The 20,659-nt window shown below is 30.4% G+C and overlaps 2 protein-coding genes across 2 annotated transcripts; one reads left to right on the top strand and one right to left on the bottom strand.

Moving 5' to 3' along the window:
• Window positions 1-7,381: 7,381 nt before the first annotated feature.
• On the top strand, window positions 7,382-9,541 carry LOC137829289 (xyloglucan endotransglucosylase/hydrolase protein 31-like). The gene is made up of 4 exons (XM_068636095.1): window positions 7,382-7,884; window positions 8,038-8,138; window positions 8,240-8,457; window positions 8,922-9,541. Exons 1-4 carry the CDS (start codon window positions 7,656-7,658, stop codon window positions 9,280-9,282), a joined length of 909 nt encoding a protein of 302 aa, XP_068492196.1. The 5' UTR covers window positions 7,382-7,655; the 3' UTR covers window positions 9,283-9,541.
• A 4,892-nt stretch (window positions 9,542-14,433) lies between these two features.
• Window positions 14,434-17,190, bottom strand: LOC137820438 (probable glucuronoxylan glucuronosyltransferase IRX7). Its single transcript, XM_068624541.1, has 4 exons — window positions 16,437-17,190; window positions 15,939-16,306; window positions 15,602-15,852; window positions 14,434-15,320 (listed from the first exon to the last, which is right to left on the bottom strand). The coding sequence occupies exons 1-4, from the start codon at window positions 16,714-16,716 to the stop codon at window positions 14,840-14,842; spliced, it is 1,380 nt and encodes a 459-aa protein (XP_068480642.1). The 5' UTR covers window positions 16,717-17,190; the 3' UTR covers window positions 14,434-14,839.
• Between the last annotated feature and the right edge of the window lie 3,469 nt (window positions 17,191-20,659).

Here is a 20,659-nt window from a genome sequence, read left to right on the forward strand (position 1 = left end):
TTGTTGGTGAAGACTGGATGTAGCTCAGGTTGAGTGAACCAGTATAACTGCTTGTGTTCATTCTCTCTCACTCTCTGCAATTTCGTTTCTGCATAATTGATAAAACAGCAAAGAAATAAATCTGTTCAATTGAAAATAAATCGGTTCTTTCTGGGCACTGTGCATACTGTTCTTGATTTCTGAAAAAGCTGTTTTAATCTGATAAGAACATATAAAATCTGCTAAAAGCCACTGGAACAGATTGACTGTGATAGGCTGCTCAAGAAACTGTAAATGCTATTAATTGAACCTTAAACAAATTGCTTAAAGTTGAAGCTTGCTGTTCTGTGATTCATTGTTCTTAATTTCTGGAAAATTGCTTGACATCAAGAAGAACACTCATAGTCTGTTAAAAGCCACTGGAACAGCTTGTTTGCAAAGGTCACTCAATTAATTAGCATGCTATCAATTGAACCTTAATCACTTGCTTGAAATTGAGGCTTGCTGTTTTGTGTTCCACTGTTTTACAAATCTGATAATTGTGTGTGTGCTGCTGGAAATTCTCACTGCATAATCTTGTGATTAATCTTGTTGAATTAAAAGCGTTTCAAACAAAAACAGTGCTGAAATAAATCTGTTCATTTTCACATAAATCGATTTATTTTCTGTAAAACTGTGTTAAACACTGTTTCTGCGAGAAAGTTTTAAAAGGTCAATTCACCCCCCCTCTTGAACTTTGGCACTATTAAACCCAACAATCTCATGGTGCTAGCATTCCGGATACAATCTCTTAGTTTTGGACAAGTTGTGATTGGAATATTCCCATATCTTTACATCATATGCCTCATTTTTTAATCATATCATGGTTAGGGAGGAACATGATATTCCTAATTGGATTCTATACGAGTATGGTCGTTTCTCTCTTAAATCGGCTAGGATTTTTTTCTTGGAACCAGGAGTTCCCTGTAGTTGGGATAAATTCATTTGGTCTTCATCTATTTCTCCTTCATAAACTCTAGTACTCTGGAAAGTTTTTCATGGGCGGCTTCCTACAGATCAACATATTAAGAATAAATGTTTGCATATGTGTACGCTTTGTGAAAAGCATGAGGAATCTATTTAGCATTTATTTTTTTAATGTTATAATGATTTGCATATTTAGAGTTGGGTTCGACAAATTTTTCTTACTTCTCATTTATCTAATAAGGATGATCTTCTTTCTTTTATTAAAAGTGATTGTAGTCCTTTGGTTAGATTGATTAAACTTGTTGTGATAACCTTTTCTATTTGGATGATACGGCGTATGAGGAATTATGCTAGATTTTAAGATAAGATTGAGGTTTTTAGGGTTATTTCGTTAATTAAAGATTTAACTTGTCTAGTGGGAATTTCCTCTAAAGCTTCAATGAAGAATGATATGTTGGATTTCAACGTGATTAAGTTTTTTGGTATTAATACTCGTAGTGCTAAAGTTCTTCGTCCTCTTCTTTTTAGATGTGAGTTTCTTTCACCAGACTGGGTTAAAATTAACACTAATGGGAGAATTTATTAGTGTTTTTTTTTCTGCGTTTCTTGAAGTTCAGACTGCTATGGTTGCTGAGTTTTATGAAGTTACACATGTTATGGAAGAAACTCAAAAGGTAGGGCTTACTAATGCCTGACTTGAATGTGATTTTGTTTTGGTTTGTGTTGCGTTTACTGTTATGACTAATGTTTCGTGGATGTTTCGTAATGGAATACTTGTCTTAATTACTATGCGAAAATAAAGTTTAGGGTTTCTCGTATTTTTCGTGAAGGAAATGCGTGTGCTAATAAGTTGACTAATTTAAGACTTATTCATAGATAATCATTTCATTGGTATAATAGGCTTTATGAATAAGTATAATATACCTATGTATCGTTTTTGTTAACATATGAGTTTTGGTCTAGTCCTCCATATTTGTGTATTTTCTTTCTTTTTTTTCTTTTTTTAATAATACTTTTTTCATGACAAATGTTTGTTGTTACTCGATGTGTCAATCTAGCTGAGATGTCAAGTTGCATAATGATGCATAACATGAAAATTTTGATAAAAAAATTATTTAAAAAATATTGTAAATAATCTTAAGGGGAAGAGAAATTATTAAATTAATAAGCGTTATTTTTTTTAAAGATAAAATTGAAAAAAAGTTATTAACTAATATATTAAACTAAAATTGAAAAAGAATTGTGTACACGGAATATGAATATTTATATATTGATATATACATGTCATAAAATTCATTCTCATATAAGCATATCTCAGTCTTATTCACTCCCAATTGAAAAGTACTTACATTTCTTAAGCATCCTATGAGAATGACAAAACTAGCCAAACCCAGTTTATTTTGGCTGGACCCATTGTTAAACAACCTGTGACATAAAAATATTTTTCAAAAAATAAAATATCTAATTAAAAAAAACTAACTTAATTGTTACACATGTAACTAGGTAACTAGGTGTTTTGTTAGTGATATGTGACTGGAATTTAAATATGTTATTTAGAATAACAAAAACATTTGGTTAATTAAAGTTTGGTTTGATAAAGATATGCGATTGTTATACAAAATTATTTATTATAATAAAAACATACTCAAAGTTTCTAAGCAAATTTTCAAAAAATTGTTACAATACAATTTTATCGAACTTTCCATTTGAGTTTGTTTAGATTGATTGGAAAGTCTAAAAGATAATGTTATTTTATATATTACAAAGAAATTGCAAAAAAAAAAAAAAAAAAAAATAAAGACTTTGTATATATGAGTTGACAAAAGAAAGTTTAATTTACTAAAGTTAAGTCAAAAGTAATGGCTCATCTGAGTAACTGAGCTGAATTCCACTTTATTAGGTGATTGAAAAATGCAAGGAGAATTCAATAAACTTTAAAATTAAGAAATCATATTTTGACAAAGAAATCAAAATTTTCCAATTGCAAGGGGTAAGGTGATAACATAAACTATAAACTATAAGAATTAAAATATTTATAATAGAGTATTGGATCATTTACAATATACCTTCAACCCACCTTAAGTATACTAGCTCATGATGAAAAAAAATGTCATGAATATTTTCTCACTTTGTTAGAATCATGTTTGACTTACACATTAAAATGTTTGTACTTGAAAGGAAAACCATTGTGAAAAATATATAAAAGCTTAGTCAAAATCACCACTCATTATTAATTTAATGCAGAAATACAATAAAGTGTAATGATATAAACACTGAATACCTATTTGATAAGTCAATTGTTAACAAGTACTTTTATTTTTCTATCATTTTATATTTTTTTTCTAGTGCTGTAAGAATTCCATATGTTTTCCACATCAAGTGCACATAAAAACTCATGGTTTTTGTGAATTTTAGGAAAACAAATTAGATATTGAATTATTAAGATAATTTGTTTTGAAAGTTATTTTCTCTGTTATATGTTCTTATATTTTTCAACTATCTTGAAACAATTTTTTCTTCAATATCTATTGACAATTATTGTCTTTAAAATAATCTAATAAGTAACCCAATTTATTTTGTTTTTGAGATTAAGAAGAATTTTCATAAAAATATATGGCTGATAAAAATATAAATTTTAAGAATAAATTAATGAAGGTTCTTATCAATACATTAATTTGGTGATTATTATTTTTAATGTTAAGTATTTAAAATAATTTTTAATATCTTTTATAAAAGAATAGTTTTTATCATAGGATTTATCGTTTTAAAAAATTGTATAAATTTTAATACTAATATATATTTATTAAAATTCGGACCCAACCGATATATCATGGTTGCGTGTGTGATGCAACTAATATACATATATAACTATATTTCATAAATATATAATTAAGAGTTTGATTTCAAAATCTTTTTATTTTTAAAATTATATTTGAAAACCTACTCACACCTGCCCAATAAAGTATATGACAAATTGGTTGCAAGCTAGAAATTTCTTTTTTCTGATATGCATGGATATTTAAAAAATAAGAATAAAAAAAAACTGATTTTTAAATTTTGATCTAAAAATAATAAATAAACCCATAGAATAAATATGCATGAAAATTCTATTTTTGGTTCAATTCCTTAGCAAATTGTGAAGGTAACTCAAAATCAGAATCGCATCAGCGTAATTTAAGCATGTTTCCCATTCTTTCTTTACTTCTGTCTTCAAAACATATGATAACAGACAAAAGAAAGATCTTTGCAGATACAACCTTCTTATCCTGTCACCTCTTCATATCATCTTTTGATCAAACAAGGAAAAATAAACACTAAATTGTTATTATAGTATTATAATTTCAACATACTAAACAACTAATAAACAGGTTTTGCTTTTGTCCACCTTTTTTAGACGTGTAAGTGAGTGCAAAAGAAAGTAACACATCTTTGTTTCATAAATTTCAGTTGCAAGAAAACTGAATTCACATTGGTTAGTACTTAACACTGTATTCCATATTCAACATATATAACAGTAGAATTTCCAATTGCTGCATATCTTGATTGTTGTTACTGATTATCAATCACTGAATTCAAAATAAAGTATTTATAAGAGACAAGACTTCACCAAAGAGTTGTGGTGCTGAAAGCTTTCAGAGTGAGTTCTTTATTCACAATGGGAGGACGTTGATGGATGTAGACATGTTTAATTATTTGGGTCCCTGTGTCTTTGAATTTTAGCAGGTAATAGACAAACATTGTTACTATTTTATTTCTGTTACGGAAGATTAAGACATAAATTAACAGAAAGTACTTCTCTTTTATGATGATTAACTAAACTATATCTAGAAAGTGCATGAATGAGTCCATGCTAAATTCTACTTAATGTCATTAATTTGTACTAGGTAGTTCTTCTTTCAGTTTGGATTTTGACTAACCAGTTCAGTCGAGTGAAAAATGTAAACCCCTTCTAATGTTTAACATCATTTTGACATGAGATCAACACAAAAACCAAAGCATTAATCAATAGATTTTGTCATAAGCATTGGCTCATACCTTTATCCTTGATACATTCACAATTTCATGTTATTTACTACCACATCTATCAGAGTACTTTCTACTAAGAATTCTAAACCAACTATGATCAAGTATATGCCCTACTTTTGATAAGAAAGATTACTTTGTCAAACTCTTCTAATTGAGATTTGAAAAGCATGGCGTGGTCCTTATAATTATTTACAGATATTCTATAAGTATAAATGCTTCCACATGCCTTGTAGAGTAGTCTATTTGGTTTTGTTTATGACAGATAGAACGTGGTAGGAAAATATTTGCAGAGTTTTGCTTGTTTTATGACCATAAGGATTGGTCTCTAAATTCAAAACCAGCACGCCACAGGCTCCCAGCAATGATCCAACACATTTGTTTATCTAATCTTTTTAGCAGAGTCTGCAAAAAAAAAATTCATTGATTATCTACCCTTAAGTACATGCAACCTAATGAAAACAAAAGATAAAATAAAATACAAGTAAAAGTAGTTCATTTCAAAAATATATTCCTATAAGTCATTTGCCTGCAAATTACAATCTGAATTATGTAATAAAATAAGAATTAGTATTTGAGTTAGTTGAACCATAAAATTAGCTTTATCTAAAACTAGATAGAACATCTTCATATTAGAGTGACAAGTCTTTTCATTACTGGTTTACATGCAGGGGAAGGATTGACAATTATTTTGCACCTTAACCATAAATCATGGAAACATTGCAGCGAAATACATGGCAGACGCATTTACTAGTAGATGATAATGTGGACCAGAACTTGCCTAGTTGAATTGTTTCTTTTATCTTCTTCAAAATAAAAAAGAACTATGTCATATGTGCGTCAATAAACTCTTTGCTATAGGTTAATACCCAATCTAAGAACTTGGATTTAAGACTCTAGAGTGTCCTAAAAGCTAAAAGACTTCAGACCCAATTGTGTATATAGTCATCTCATTATGTGCTATTCTTTAGCTTTGTCAACAATTATATTTGTTCCTTCAAATTATGTACTTGAAATTGTACCAACAAATTATGTACCTTAAATTAAGTACGTGCTTCCTATGAAACAACAATTTTCCTCAATTTATGAGCTAACTAAGAATTGGTGGAAAATTTTCAGCCTTGAGAATTTGCCGACAGACTAAGATTAAAAAATGGCATTGTGTGCTAGTTTGTCAACGCACTTCAGCTTTACACTACACTACACTGGTCATCATCAATTATGTATTTACATAACCCCTATATTTTGATGGAAAATGATATTTTGATAACCACTTTGAGGTAGGTTTTCTTTGAAGTAACGACCGCAACCACAACTTTTGCTAAATCTAGTTGTTGAGATTTCCTTGTTTCTTTTTTAGATCAGCAGAAGACCAAGAACAGATGAAAAAAAATGTACAAAATTTAATAAAGCATGGTTGCTACATGCATATTTCTAGGGTCGCTGATATTGCTGAAACTAAAATGAAGTTGTTGAATTAAAATGTGATTATGATATTGAATATGCATCAGCTTGATATTCTCAAGCTCAAAATAGTCAAAACATGCAAAGTGGAAAAACGGTTTTGGTGGTTCTGAGTTCCACTCAAGTTGCTAAATGTTGACCCGTTAATTATAATCCCCCTTTATTGCATGTGAACAATTCAAGTCATGCAAAAATAATCAGTTTCTAAAATCCAAATGCTTTCTTTACCTTGCAGATTGGGCATCTTTAAAGTGTTGTAATATTCAATTACTGCCACTGATTGATAATTAATTGTGGCACTCTGGCATATGACAAATTCAACGTTGACCCGTTTAGATTATAAATCCTCTGTAGCATAACATGACAAGTTCAAGTCATGCAAGAAGAATCAGTTTCCAAATTCTAGATGTTTTACTTTGTTATTATGAGGTATCTTGTGATTAAATTACTATCTCTTGCCGCTAATTGTGGCACTAAGCTGCACAGGGAGCATGTCAAACTATTTCTACAACTTTGATTGTATCAAAATTGTATCTTAATTTTGTATCACACTAAATTACTTATAACATCACTATAATAACTAGTTAACAACTTTGATTGAATACTTTCAAGAAGAAATTGTACGCAACAGTGAGAAAGTACCATAAGAAAGTTATCATTCATTGAGAAGTTGTCCTTTCCCATCACATTTCCCAAAGAGAACACATAATGAGACATTTGTTGCCCATGTTTCTGAATGCAATTTATACCTTGTCCAAATGTTCAATGGTGATGTTTTGTAATTCGGTGTGGTGAACCATACATATGTAAAGCTATCCATGCCCACTATGTGACCTTGTCAAGGGTAACCAAATCAGTGTCATCAAGTAAACTAAAACAGTGTCATTCCTCCTCCCTGTTATTCCATTCAAGTGGTACATTATAATTTGCAAGTTTATACCAAACAGGTATTCACTTGAAAAGGAAGTTCCCTCCCTTGAAGAAATTGCACGGAAAAGCCCATATCTTAACTTCAACATATTCCCTTATGGTTACTACAAATGTGATAAGTTTTTGTCATCATGTGTAACTCCCCAATCAACTAACTTATCACCTTTTTGGAACAGTAGGGCCTTGAACCCCTTTATATACCAAACTCTGTAGCCATAATCTTTCATAAGTATCAACTAACCTAAAACCTTCAGCCCCACCCTGCATTTTAGCAGAGTCATTCTGTTCCTACAATGCCATCATCACTATCCCCTTTCCTCCATATGATTCATGTTCTCTCCCTTCTTGTACTCTCATGTATGATTTATTCTGGTTGTGCTCAGGGACCACCTTCACCTGGCTACTACCCCAGTTCCAAAATTAGTCCTGTTAGCTTTAATCAAGGGTTTAAAAACCTTTGGGGACCTCAGCATCAGAGAATAGACCAAGGCTCATTGACAATATGGCTAGACACTAGCTCAGGTATGGAAATTTGTCTCACTCTCACATCTGACTCCTAATTTCCCTTAAATTCACAACCCAAGGTTTTTGGTCATTTGGTAACACACCATTAGTCCATTCTTCACTGTTACTAACTTAGACCATACTCTTACTAAGACATTTTTTGTAACACAGGGAGTGGATTCAAGTCACTTCACTCTTATAAGTCTGGATACTTTGGTGCTGCAATTAAGCTTCAACCTGGTTACACTGCAGGAGTCATTACATCTCTCTACGTGAGAATTACTCTACAACTTCAGCTAATGTTGAAAAAAATAAAGCTCTTCTTTTCAGTGCAAATTTTAATCTCTTTCTCTTAACTCTTTAAAAATTGCAGCTTTCAAACAACCAAGACCACCCCGGAAACCACGATGAAATTGACATAGAGTTCCTTGGTACGACGCCAGATAAGCCATATGTCTTGCAGACAAATGTATACATCAGAGGAAGTGGAGATGTGAATATTGTAGGAAGAGAGATGAGGTTTCATCTCTGGTTTGACCCAACACAGGATTTTCACAACTATGGCATTCTATGGAAACCCACTGAGTTAATGTAATATTTCATGCATTCTCATGCCACCAATTTTCAACTTCCTTAATTATGAATTTATATGTCCACATCTTCATCAATTTACAATATTAATTTTTATTACTTTTAAAACAACTATTACAAAAATCATTAAATTTATGATGCATGACTATTTATAAGGAGGTAACTGTAAAACCTTAGCCTCATTTCAAAATTTGTCTCAATTATGCTTTTTTGTGTATGTCTAAATTACTGCATAGTCACAATCATACTATGATCCCCTGACTAGTAATATCCTGTTATCTTTTTCTGAAATTCGATACAGCACATTCATTCATAGCTCATTGTTAGATTATGACTATGAATTTTTCTCACATCAGGTGATTGTGATAGACAATCTTGCTTGTGGAATGAATGTGGTTATTGTAATATGTTGCATGCATTGTTGTTAACTAAGTTGTGTTATAATGGAAATAATATTTATGCAGATTTTTTGTGGATGATGTCCCAGTAAGAAGGTATCCAAGGAAAAGTGAGGCCACATACCCTACAAGGCCAATGTATGTGTATGGGTCAATTTGGGATGCATCTGCTTGGGCAACAGAGGGTGGAAAATACAAAGCTGACTATAAGTACCAACCCTTCATTGGTAGGTACAAAAACTTCAAACTTCAAGGTTGCACTAGTGAAAGCTCTGCCTCATGCAGGCCACCTTCTGGCTCTCCATCTGGCTTTGGAAGTTTGAGCCCTCAGCAGTTCAGGGCCATGCAATGGGTCCAAAACAACTACATGGTGTACAACTATTGCCATGATCCTAGGAGAGACCACAATCTGATCCCAGAATGCTAAGCACAAGTTTGTTCATGTTGGTGTGTCTCAATTTCAAGTTACCCTTTATACATATATAGTTGAAAATTTAAATTGTGAAATGGTTTCTGGGGTGGTTTTTGTGATGGTCCCATTGCTAAGTGTAATTGCAAGAGTAGTTGAACGTCCAAGCCACTCCAATGATTGAAATGTTTTGTTGTGTTGTGATGTTTCATTTTGTTGTATTGTTTTGGATCCTATTATGCTATTCAAATAAATTGATACGAATGATTTCCTGATACGTGTATGGGTGTGAAAAGTGACACAGATAAAGGACATGCTCCCTTAGAAAGAACCTTTCTCAAGGACTTTGATGCCTGACACTGGACCACCATATTCTTTTCTTTTTTTTTCATTTTTGTTTCCTTTCCATTGTCATCACACAGATGAAGAGTATGTTGTTTCACGAAATCCTAAAAAATATAATTTTTATACCATTTATAAAAAAAAATCTTATTCTTTTCTTTTTTGTCAAATTTTCTTATTTTATAAATATTTTTGAAAAGGGTTATCAAAAAAAACAAACCCAAATTATAGTATGGTACTGTTGCTGGCCCATGCGCAGGCCTTGATCAGGAATTTGTATAGCATGAATGTGGATAACGAAATGGGCCACACCATAATTCAGTGTCCGAAACACTCCTGAAGTTTGATAGACGCGTTTCGTTACTATGCGACAACCAAATCAATTCGTGCCTTTTGTCAATTAATAATTAAAAGGACAAAAATTGTCATTTATAAGAGAGAGATTCTTTTTTAAATATTACCTTACCTCTTCTATAAATAGGTACCCTAATTTTTCAAAAATAGATTTTAAAAACACGTTCAAGTTATAAATTTCCCTTTTATTAATTCAATTTTATGTAAATAAAACTTTTAGTTGTAATTTGTCCCTTGCTAATTTTTTTGAATCATTTGATATTTTGAACTTCATTTTACTATGATAATCCATAATTTAACAAAGTTGATACGTCTACAATCTCAGTATCTTAAAGAATCATTCAATCATAAACTTTTAGGATTGTCGATTAATCATTTTATTAAAAACAATTAAATGTAAATCAAGTATACGACTATGATTAAAGAGATATTTAGACTTACTTGGCTCTAGATTGATTAGTATAAATAGGTGTATATCTCATGGAATAATTAATGATTTTTTGAAACCTTGCTAAATCGTTGTATCTTTCAACTGACTTTAGCCTTAAGAGTATAATTATAGGTATTCCATCGGAGATCGAGACAAAGATCGAAAGTCGAAGACTAAGGACGAAGGTAGACAAAAAGAGAAGGGAAAAACCAAAGTTGTGGTGATTACATAGATTAATTTGATCCTGTAAACACATTTTGACGTCTACCGTGGAGTTAGAGAAAAAACCTTACGAAGAGGTCACATGATTAATACACAAAACATGACATCAACAATCGTTGAATCATAGAAGATACTCAAGATAATCAAGTTGACCAATAAAGTTAATGGTGAAACTGCGAAAGTAGCTCAAGACATTAAAGAGAAAATACATCAAAGAGATAAAGTCATTGAACGTCGTGAATGTCCAAATAAAATATAAGTTAGAATGTCATAAAACACTTTATATCCAATCTAAAAAAGAAAAAACAAGCAAACAATTGTGATGATTACATAAACTAATTCAACTTTGTAAGAATATCTCATATTATTAATATACAAATAAAAAAAATATGTCGTGAATATTATGTGAATAATTAATTGTTTCTTAAAAAATTTTCGTACATATAATATTGAACGGTAAAATTTTGTCTTTATATTTTTAACATTATTGTATTCTAGGATTCAAACTCAAAATTAAAAAATGTGAGTTTAAACTAAGGCGTTTGTTTTAAAATAAAATGAATTACAAGAATCTAATTATTTAAAAGAGAAAAATTAACACTTATCAGGAGAACGTTTCTTCATAAAGACAAACAAAAACATTATTATTGAAGATATAAAAACTTTTTTGTTAATAATTAACTATATTTGATCTTGATTATAAATCTCCTGTGCATGAGATTCAATTATTGAAAAATAATAAAAAGAGAGGACAAAATAGTTTTGATAGGGCCAAGCAAACTTAATATCACATATATATCGATAACGAAAAGGATTAGACTTTATGAAATTACTAGCTCACTAATAGCAACCATAAATCAAGCTTGTTTTTTGCTTTTAAACCCGACAAGGATAATAATATTTTCAGTGTATGTTAATTACTTTATTTTAAGATTTATGAAGCCATTCATGGTTATGGAAAAGAGAATATGGAAATATGAGATGTAAAATCCCTATTTAACCCCATCTAATCTAATAATGTATTGCCTAATTATCATATAAAAATAATTCATACATAATATATGACTTTTGTTAAGAAATGAATTTTATAGTTGGCTTTTTTTCTTTGATTTTTCTTAAAAAAAAGATAAAGAGGTGCTAAGAAAATTCGTCTCTGAACTGAAATCATCCACGAATTCTAAAAGTATTTGATTTTCATTGGATTTGGTCTAAATTTTTGTTTGAATTCTTGATTTGGAACGGAAAGAAAAGTTGAATTTAATTATCAAAGAGACAAAACTCGATAGGACCAATAATAGGAAAACAAAAAGTAATTAATGAGCATTCTCATTTATTTTTTATTTAAATGAAAAAGAGGTTAATAATTAATGTGAGAAAAGCATATTTTCATGACAGATTTTTCGACGTGCCAATCACTATCAAGTACCTAATACCTAATTTAAACATAATATCACTAATCAAATTTGTGAACGATATTTAACTTATTAATCATAAAAATCGCCTCCCAACAATATCAACCATTTATTATTAGTGTGAATCAAAATTGAAAATTTAGCAATTATTGAAGTGGTATCTTCAGAATTATTTAATTTCGTTTATAAATTTTTTTTTGGTATTATCTTGAATATTATAAAAATGGTAAAATTTCTGTGACAGAGTTTGGTGGCTATATAACAGCCTTTCCTTGTTATTATTTTGTAATATTTCTCTTAATTATGTATGGATGTTTTTAATTACGACACAGCAAACACGCATTTTTTTTTTCATGATCGTGAATCAGGAACAATGCTAAACTTCTGTATGCGCAATATTGGGCCAAAAGTCCAGAAGCAAAAAAAGGAGAAAGTGAACAAGTACAAGGAAATTTCTTTCCGCAACCACAATTTCTTTCTGCAACCCCATAATTTTGTAAATCTTACAATACCCTTTTGAATTATTTTTTTTAATTTTGGATTGTGAAATTTAAAGACTTTTAGGATCGTGTAATATATAATATAAATTTGATATTTTAGATCGTGCAATATAAAATATAAAAATTATATTCTAAATTATGCATTTTTATTTATCATGAAGCTTGACATGATTTTATTTGGTTTCACATATCCTCTTCGTTGACTTTCTTTGATCCTAATGTTATGAGTTACTCTATTATTATATTATTATTAGTTGACTTTCGAATATTGGGAGTGCAAAGCCTATAATAGAAAATATATTGCAAAAGTTGGGAAGAATGGTAAAACATTCGGTGGCAATGGAGAAGGAGAGAAGAAGATAAAAAAGAGGTGGAAAATATGAAAATGGTAATTTCACCATTCCATGAAGGTGCAAGATGAAACCATGGTGTGGTGGAAGAAGAAATCGCCAAAGAACAGATCCAGAATTAAACAATTGTTTGGAAACAAACTTTCCCTACAAAGGCTAAAGGCCATGCCTAAATTTTTTTCCTTTTCAGAAACCAGTGTCTATATTTCAATTTCTGAATTAAACCTCTATTAATGAACATTATTAATATTAAGGGGAAATACAGGTGCTTTGTAACTGTATTCTCCTCTTTCATTAAATTTTCAAGATGATAAAAATTTAATATACACACATAAATAATTTTGGAATAACATGTAAAACAAAAATTAATTGATTAAAAAAATTATTGCTGATAAAAAAAATGGAAAACAAAAATCATTAATTGATTAAACAACCTTTTTTTTTTTTCAGTTTGAGTATTCCTTCTTTAAATTTTGTTCTTCCATTGGTAGTTTTGAAATTGGAGAGTATGATGATGTTCACCTTAAGGTTAGGATTGACTTGATGGTAGATACAAAAAAAATAATGGTTTTACCAAGAATATACTTGTTTGAAATGGAGTGAAGAGAGTGATTAAAAATGAAAGTTATTTGATTTGATTTGTGAGATTTGATGTGAAAACTTGTGATGTGAGAGTATACTCTCTCTTTGTTCATATGTTGCCTTAAAATAAGAAATTAAAAGAAGAGTGAAAAGTAGTAACTATAAAAACTGTTCATTAATATTAATTTAAAAATCAATAAATAATTTTTTTTGAATTAATTCATATAAAATAAGTAAATACTTTATTATACTAATAAAATAAGATATTTAAAATAAAGATAGAATAATAAAATTATGTATATCAAAAGCAGTTATAATAAATAATTTTTTTATATATAAGTATAGATAAGATAGATAATAGTTTATTGAACTGGAATTTTGTGGGTTATAAAAATATTAAAGAAAAATAAATGAGTAATATAGTTAGATAAATAAATAAATAAAAATATTTAAATCATTCAAATATTCTTAAATAACACTTTAATATTTAAAAATTGAAATTATGAATGTACTTAATTAAGAATAGTAAACAATTATAATAAGAAAATTATAAAAGATAAAAAATATTAAAAGGATGTTGGTGAATTAGTAATGTTTGTTTGAGTTTTAAGATTGAAAACTTGGTTTCACTTTTGGTGTGGCATCTGATGGATGGATTCTCTCTGTGGTTGGCTGCGTTGATTTTGACAAGCCTTTAAGGCATTCGTGACCACTCTGACGGCCCCATTAACTTCAAAAGATAAAAATTGAAAATTTAAACCACCACTATAAAAGTTCTGCCATTTCTGACACACCCTCATCTTCCTCCATTATTCTCCCTTCTCATTAATCATTTCACTCACAAACACCAGAATCTAAAACCATTTTCACCTTCATTTTTCCATCTTTTTACTGCAAAACAACCCTTACTTTATTCCTTTTCCAGTTACCAATTTAATCAAATAAAATAAAATAATAAACATAACCAACAACACATCTCAAAAAATGCACTGTGTATTCGTATTATATAACTTTTTAGATTTATTTACACCAAAAATGATTATACAAAATCTACCTCCGAACATGTTTTTTCAGTTCTTCTTCTCCAAACCGCGAATCCTTCCAATCAATTATTGCCATGTCATCATGATAAGCCACGTCACGATTAATAAACCCTGAGAAAGTCGTAAATCCAATCTTCCACTTTGGGCCCAGCATGAGTCAATAAATTCCATCTCTGAATAAATTCCAGCTGTCATCCACTAAGTGTTATTTTAAATATTTACTAATTATTTATTTATTTCTTTATTATAATCTTTCCATGCAGCAGCGTGTTTTGTTTGCGTAATGTGATGAGCACGGGTGAAGAGACAAGTAACCAGCTCGGCACCGAGTTTAGACCTCTTACGTGTCAAAATCCAATTGGCGTGAAACTCTCGAAGCCCTATAGGACCTTTCAAGCTTTTCGCTCAAAGCATGTAGGACCTGCCACGTGGCATCCCCTTCCCCAACCTGGTTGTTAAAAAGTAGTGCCCTTCTTGTCGCTGGGTCCCACAGGTTCTTTTGAATCGTGCTCAGGTTCGTCGCCGCCACGCGCTCCAGTATCTCCGCCAGCCTCCCCACGTCCTTCTCCGCCACCGTGATCGATATCTCCGACCACTTCACGACGGAGGAAAACGGCAACTGGATACCGTCCGCTATAACTACCGGCACGCAACCCAAAGCGACGGACTCTACTAGTCTAGGACTCCACGGGGCCCACCCTAAAGGGCACAGACAAAACACCGAACGTGCAATCTCTGACTGGTAACCGGCAAACCTGTGTCTCTGCAGGTAAAACCTCCGGTCGCCGTTGAACTTTCGCCATATCATTGTCCTCACTTTCCTTCAAGGTTAAAACAATGAATTTATCAACAAAAATACAAATCATAGAAAATAGTTAGTTGACAAAATATGACAAATTTACTTCGAATAATAATTTTTAAATGGTGAAATGGTATTAAATATAAAACAATTGTATTTACAAAAAATTGAAATTTCGATTAAAAATATAATAAAATTTGCGATGAAATTGTATTCATTCAGGTTTTGACTATTTTGTACAGAATTAAATTGTGTAGTTAATTTCTCATTTAAGTAGAGAGAAGAAATGGAGGTAGTTATTACTTGCTGTAAAATCGTCCACTAACGTTCTTGGGATGAAGTTCCATTTTGCCCCGGAAGAAAACCCAAATATCTCGCCGTCCGTTCACCGGAGAGTTATCCATCGTGTCCTGCACACTTTCCGGCGAAATGTACGGCGGAATTACCACATGCTCAACCTTCTGGCATGGGTGGTCGTGCACAACGCCAAACGTCTGCAACACGATCGAGTTTCTCATAATTTCTGGCACGCCATCAGCCACCGCCACATCCTCCTTCGCAAAACCAAACAAAAGAAATCATTCTACGAAGTCAACGAGCGAAACCGTTTGGAGACAAAAAAAAACGAAGATGAACGTACCAGCGTGTGGAAACACGAGCCGAAATCATGCGACGCCACGAATACGTGGTCGGAGCCCCTGCTCCGGTTCCAGAAAGGATACTCCGACGAGACGAGGTTGACCGCGGAGGCGATGAGGGAGCGCGCGTGACCAATCGCGGGGAAGCCGTTGATGGTGCTGAAGTTGCAAGAGACGTAAACCGGTACGAAGAAAAAGTCAGCTTCGTAAGGGTCAAAAGTTCGCACCTCGCTGGTCAACAAAGCCCTGTGAATGGCAACCTCCGACGCAAACAAATGTTTGCTGCACCTCTCGTTTGATAACCAATCCGTGTTGTATTTCGGCGGAAGATCGTACACAAACACCTTCAAGTTCTTCAGCGACCCATGCCCTTATAAAGCAAAATATCAAACAACGATAAATTTCAAATCTTTATCTTAAAAATAATATTTTTCTTCCGTGAAAGATACATACACTTATTTTCTTTCACTGTAACATAAAATGAGATTGAGCGTAGATACCTAGATAGTTTAGAGACTGTGGAGGAGCTGTGTTGTTTGATTCAATAAGAGTTCTGGAGCCATGAGTTGTTTTGAGGGAAGGTGGTTGTTTGGGGGTGTTGTTGTTGCTGATGAGGTAGGAAGTGAAGAAATAGAGGGAAAGAGAGAGCCAGAGAAGCCATTTATAGTATTTGTAAAAACAGTTTTTTTCTTGGTGGTGATGAAGCCGGCCATGTTTGTGAAGGAGCTTCATCTTCACATAGTACCCCCTGCTATTTGGGGCTGTTTTGTGCAGAGCCATTTCATTTAAATTCAGAGGGGGGAAAACCAGTCAGGTGTGGAGGGGATCAAGGTGGTTGAGAGAGAACTATCTTGTTCTGGTGTGAGAAGAAGTGGAAATGAAGAAACAGTGACAGGAGGAGAAACCAAACGGCTGAGTTTTGTTTTGTTTGGTGTTGTTATGTGTTGCTAGCACTTCGTTTTTGCCTAGAGAATAAAAAAAGGCGTTTTGTCAATTTTTTTATTAGGGAAAAAGTGTGGGTGGGATTAAATTATTGCGTTCAAAGGAAGAATAGTTATGGGGTTCTTTATTTTCTTACAGGGACTTGGTGTGTTCCTAATTTCGATTATTCCCTAATTATTGAGGGAGCAAAGAGTGTGTGCAAGAGACAGAGAGAGAGAGAGATTGTTTGTTATGTCACATGGAGAAAGGCTGAAAGGTAGCAATAGATCAGAAATGAGGTTGGCCACGGACTTGTTTATTATGCAGCTTTTTAGACCTCTTTCTCAGTACTTTTTAACTTTATATATTGTCTCATATCAACCATGAAAGATATTAAAATTAAAATTCAAAACTATGAAAAGAGACTAACACAACACACCAGTGAACATGGCAAACCCTAACTAAATATGATTCACAATAAAACAAGTTAACGTTTTATAGAAATTAAAATTAATTACAGGAACAGTTTTGTCGTTTGATAGTTACGATAACATTAACTCACATTTGATGTGCGGTGTTGGATCGAGTTGTTGTGAGTGGTTATAGGTACAACTAATTCTTGTGGCTTTGCAAAGAAGATAAGGTTGTCTTAAACATGTTTTATAATGAAGTAATAACATCTAGATCAACGTGACAATCTCTGTCTCACCATCGTTCTTGTAAGTGCAAACAGCCAACGAGGTAGTGTCCAAGCATTCAACACTGGATCATGTTTGATGCAGATGCAATGCAATATCAGCAAGCCTTTAAAAAGATATTTTGGTAAACCATTAGATAAAACCAAACAACAAAAATAATGTAATAAGAGCAATGATAATAGGAATATGATCGTTTTCCGTTAGTGAATACTTTTTAAATAAGAGTAATTGTTTTCAATAACCCCAATTCTGAACAACAAAAAAAAAACTGTTTTATTAAGCCACTTGCCACTAATATCACTTTCCTGTTGCATCAAATCAAATCACGTAACTAATTTTACGGGCTCATATTTATTCATGATTAAAAGGGACTAGAACAAAATTTTGACGACTTCAACAAAAAAATTGTCGATTATGTTGAGAATTTTTATAACTTGAAAATTCTTTCATGTTATCATTCCATCATAATTCATCATGTATAATATATATATTTTAAATTTTTATGATAATTATTTCAAAAAATTTACCAACATTACATTTTAGTTGATTGCTAATATATTTTTATAGACAGTATACGAATTAAATTCCAACTATATAAATAAATGACATTATAATCGAAATTTAAAAGTATTCAATATCAATAATCACGAACATGTTTTACTAGTGCGTACTCATGCATATACTTAATCATATTTGCGCTCTTCTCTTAACACGTATAATTTTATTCAGTTACACATTCTGAATTCTATAATTTCTTTGTATAAAAAAAGTTACAAACGTTTGGGTAAAAAATTTAATCGCAATCTCGTTCAAAATTTTAGATTTTAAAACTTTTGTTTTCGTGAGTAAAACTAATATACAAAATTTATTTATGTACTTATTGTTGAGTGAAACTATCATGAAGCAATAAAAGTATTTTTGAATAATTGTTATCACGTGACTTAAAATGAGTTTTTTTTTTTTTTTTTTTTTTTTTTTTTTTTTTTTTTTTTTTTGTCTTATGAAGAATATATTGGTTCCCTTAGCCAGAGGTACTGCGTAGACACGTAAGTGATGATATGATAGGTCGGAAAATATACATGGTTGGGACATCATATTTCTATAATTATTAAGTTTCGTACACGGCAAGCTAACATTTTAAATTTCTCTTATAGTAAAAAAAATAAAAGATTCTAAACAAATGTGTTTAAATTAAAATATAATTTTTTATTAATGTTGTAATATGTGTGGTGGTATCTTGGGGTGAAAGGAAGTAGGATTAGTGCATGGTACCTAGAATGAAATCGAAGAGAGACATTCTATGTGATGGAATATGCAGAAGGAATTTTGTGGTTGGAGTTTTGGTGAGATAAGCATTGTAATTAGATTATGATTACTTGTTTCAGCAGCCACTCGTAAACAAACAAACACTGAATAAAAAACTATAAATGCTTCAAACCTACGTTGTTGTCATAATTATTTTCTTAATCAATTCACATCAAAGGTTAGTTATGCCTGCAACTCTCACTTGCTAAATGTTATTTGTATGTATGCAAACACAGGTGCACCTATGTAATTCTAGGGAGAGGTTTTGTGTATAGGTATGAGATAGTGTAATAAAGTTTAAAATATTGTGGTTAGTGTTTTACTATTAAATTTTTGTTGTTGTTTAGGATCTTGGCTTGTATAAGGTGTTGTGTCTTTCTTTTTTATGGTCTTATCCACTTTTGAAGGCAAGTCGTTTTCCCTCCCTGATTAAGGAAACTAGCAACCAACAATATTGCGCATAAAAGCTAAGGGCAACTAAAGTATTTTTATTAGGCAAGGATATGTATAGAAGCACTCAAGGTTTTATTGACTCACACAACAAATGTTAATTTTCTATGTCATGATTATCAAAGATGAATACCAAACACTATTGCTTTCTTTGGGTGGAGAAATGGAAGTCTGACAATTTGAGAAGAAAATGAGAAAAAAATTGAATATATTTGGATTTGAATGAGTGAAAAAAATATGGTAAACTATGTGAGTAATATTATCGTTATAAAGATATTTTGATTTATTTTTAATGGTGTAAATAATAAGATTACAAATTTATTTTTTATAAAAAAATTTAAATATTAAATAATTTTATACACATTTTAGTTAATTAAAATAATGTAAACTTACAATTATAAATAAATAAAAATAATGAAAATTTTTAAAAATAAATATTTAAATATAATTATATAATTATTTATTTTATTAGTTAAATTAGTGTATTTAGATTATTTTAATGTTATTTATGATTATTTAATTTGTATAATATTATGTTATATATATTAAGTATATATTTTTATTTATATAAGAATATTAATATTAATGATGCTTTTTATTATTATTATTATGAAAAAGTTAATATATAAAAAAAAAGATAAAATTATTTTAAAATTTTAATATTGAAATGGATACTCATTAATAAAACAAAATTAATAATTACATTAACAAAATAATTATACTATTATTTCTATTTTTAGAATTTAAATATTCAAATAGATTCTGTCAATAAATCAAAATCTTAATTACTTATCAATTGAATTCTATTATTTCTATTTTTAAATTTTAAATATTTAAATGACTTTTCTATTTTCATTAATAAATCAAAATCTTGATTACTATAATTTATTAAATTCTATTATTTTTATTTTTAGGATTTAAATATTTAAATAGATTCTCTTTTGTCATTAATAAATAAAATCTAGATTCCTACCATTTGAATTCTATTATTTCTACTTTTAGAATTAAAATATTTAAATTAATTTTATATTCTCATTAATAAATCTAAATCTAAATTACTATAATTAAATTTTATTATTTCTATTTTTAGAATTTAAATATTTAAATAAATTTGTTAGTGTCATTAATAAATCAAAATTTGGATTACTATAATATTATTAAATTCTATTATTTCTATTTTTAGAATTTAAATATTTAAATGAATTTTCTATTATCATTAATAAATCAAAATCAAAATGTTTTTTAATATTTCTAAAAATAAATACAAACAGAATATTAAATTAGAACATAAACACACAAAAAACACAAACAAAAACACCTGAAAAACCAAAGGAAAAATTCATAGTAAA

The sequence above is a fragment of the Phaseolus vulgaris genome, chromosome 11 (assembly GCF_000499845.2).
Source record: "Phaseolus vulgaris cultivar G19833 chromosome 11, P. vulgaris v2.0, whole genome shotgun sequence".
In the NCBI taxonomy this organism is placed as follows: domain Eukaryota; kingdom Viridiplantae; phylum Streptophyta; class Magnoliopsida; order Fabales; family Fabaceae; genus Phaseolus; species Phaseolus vulgaris.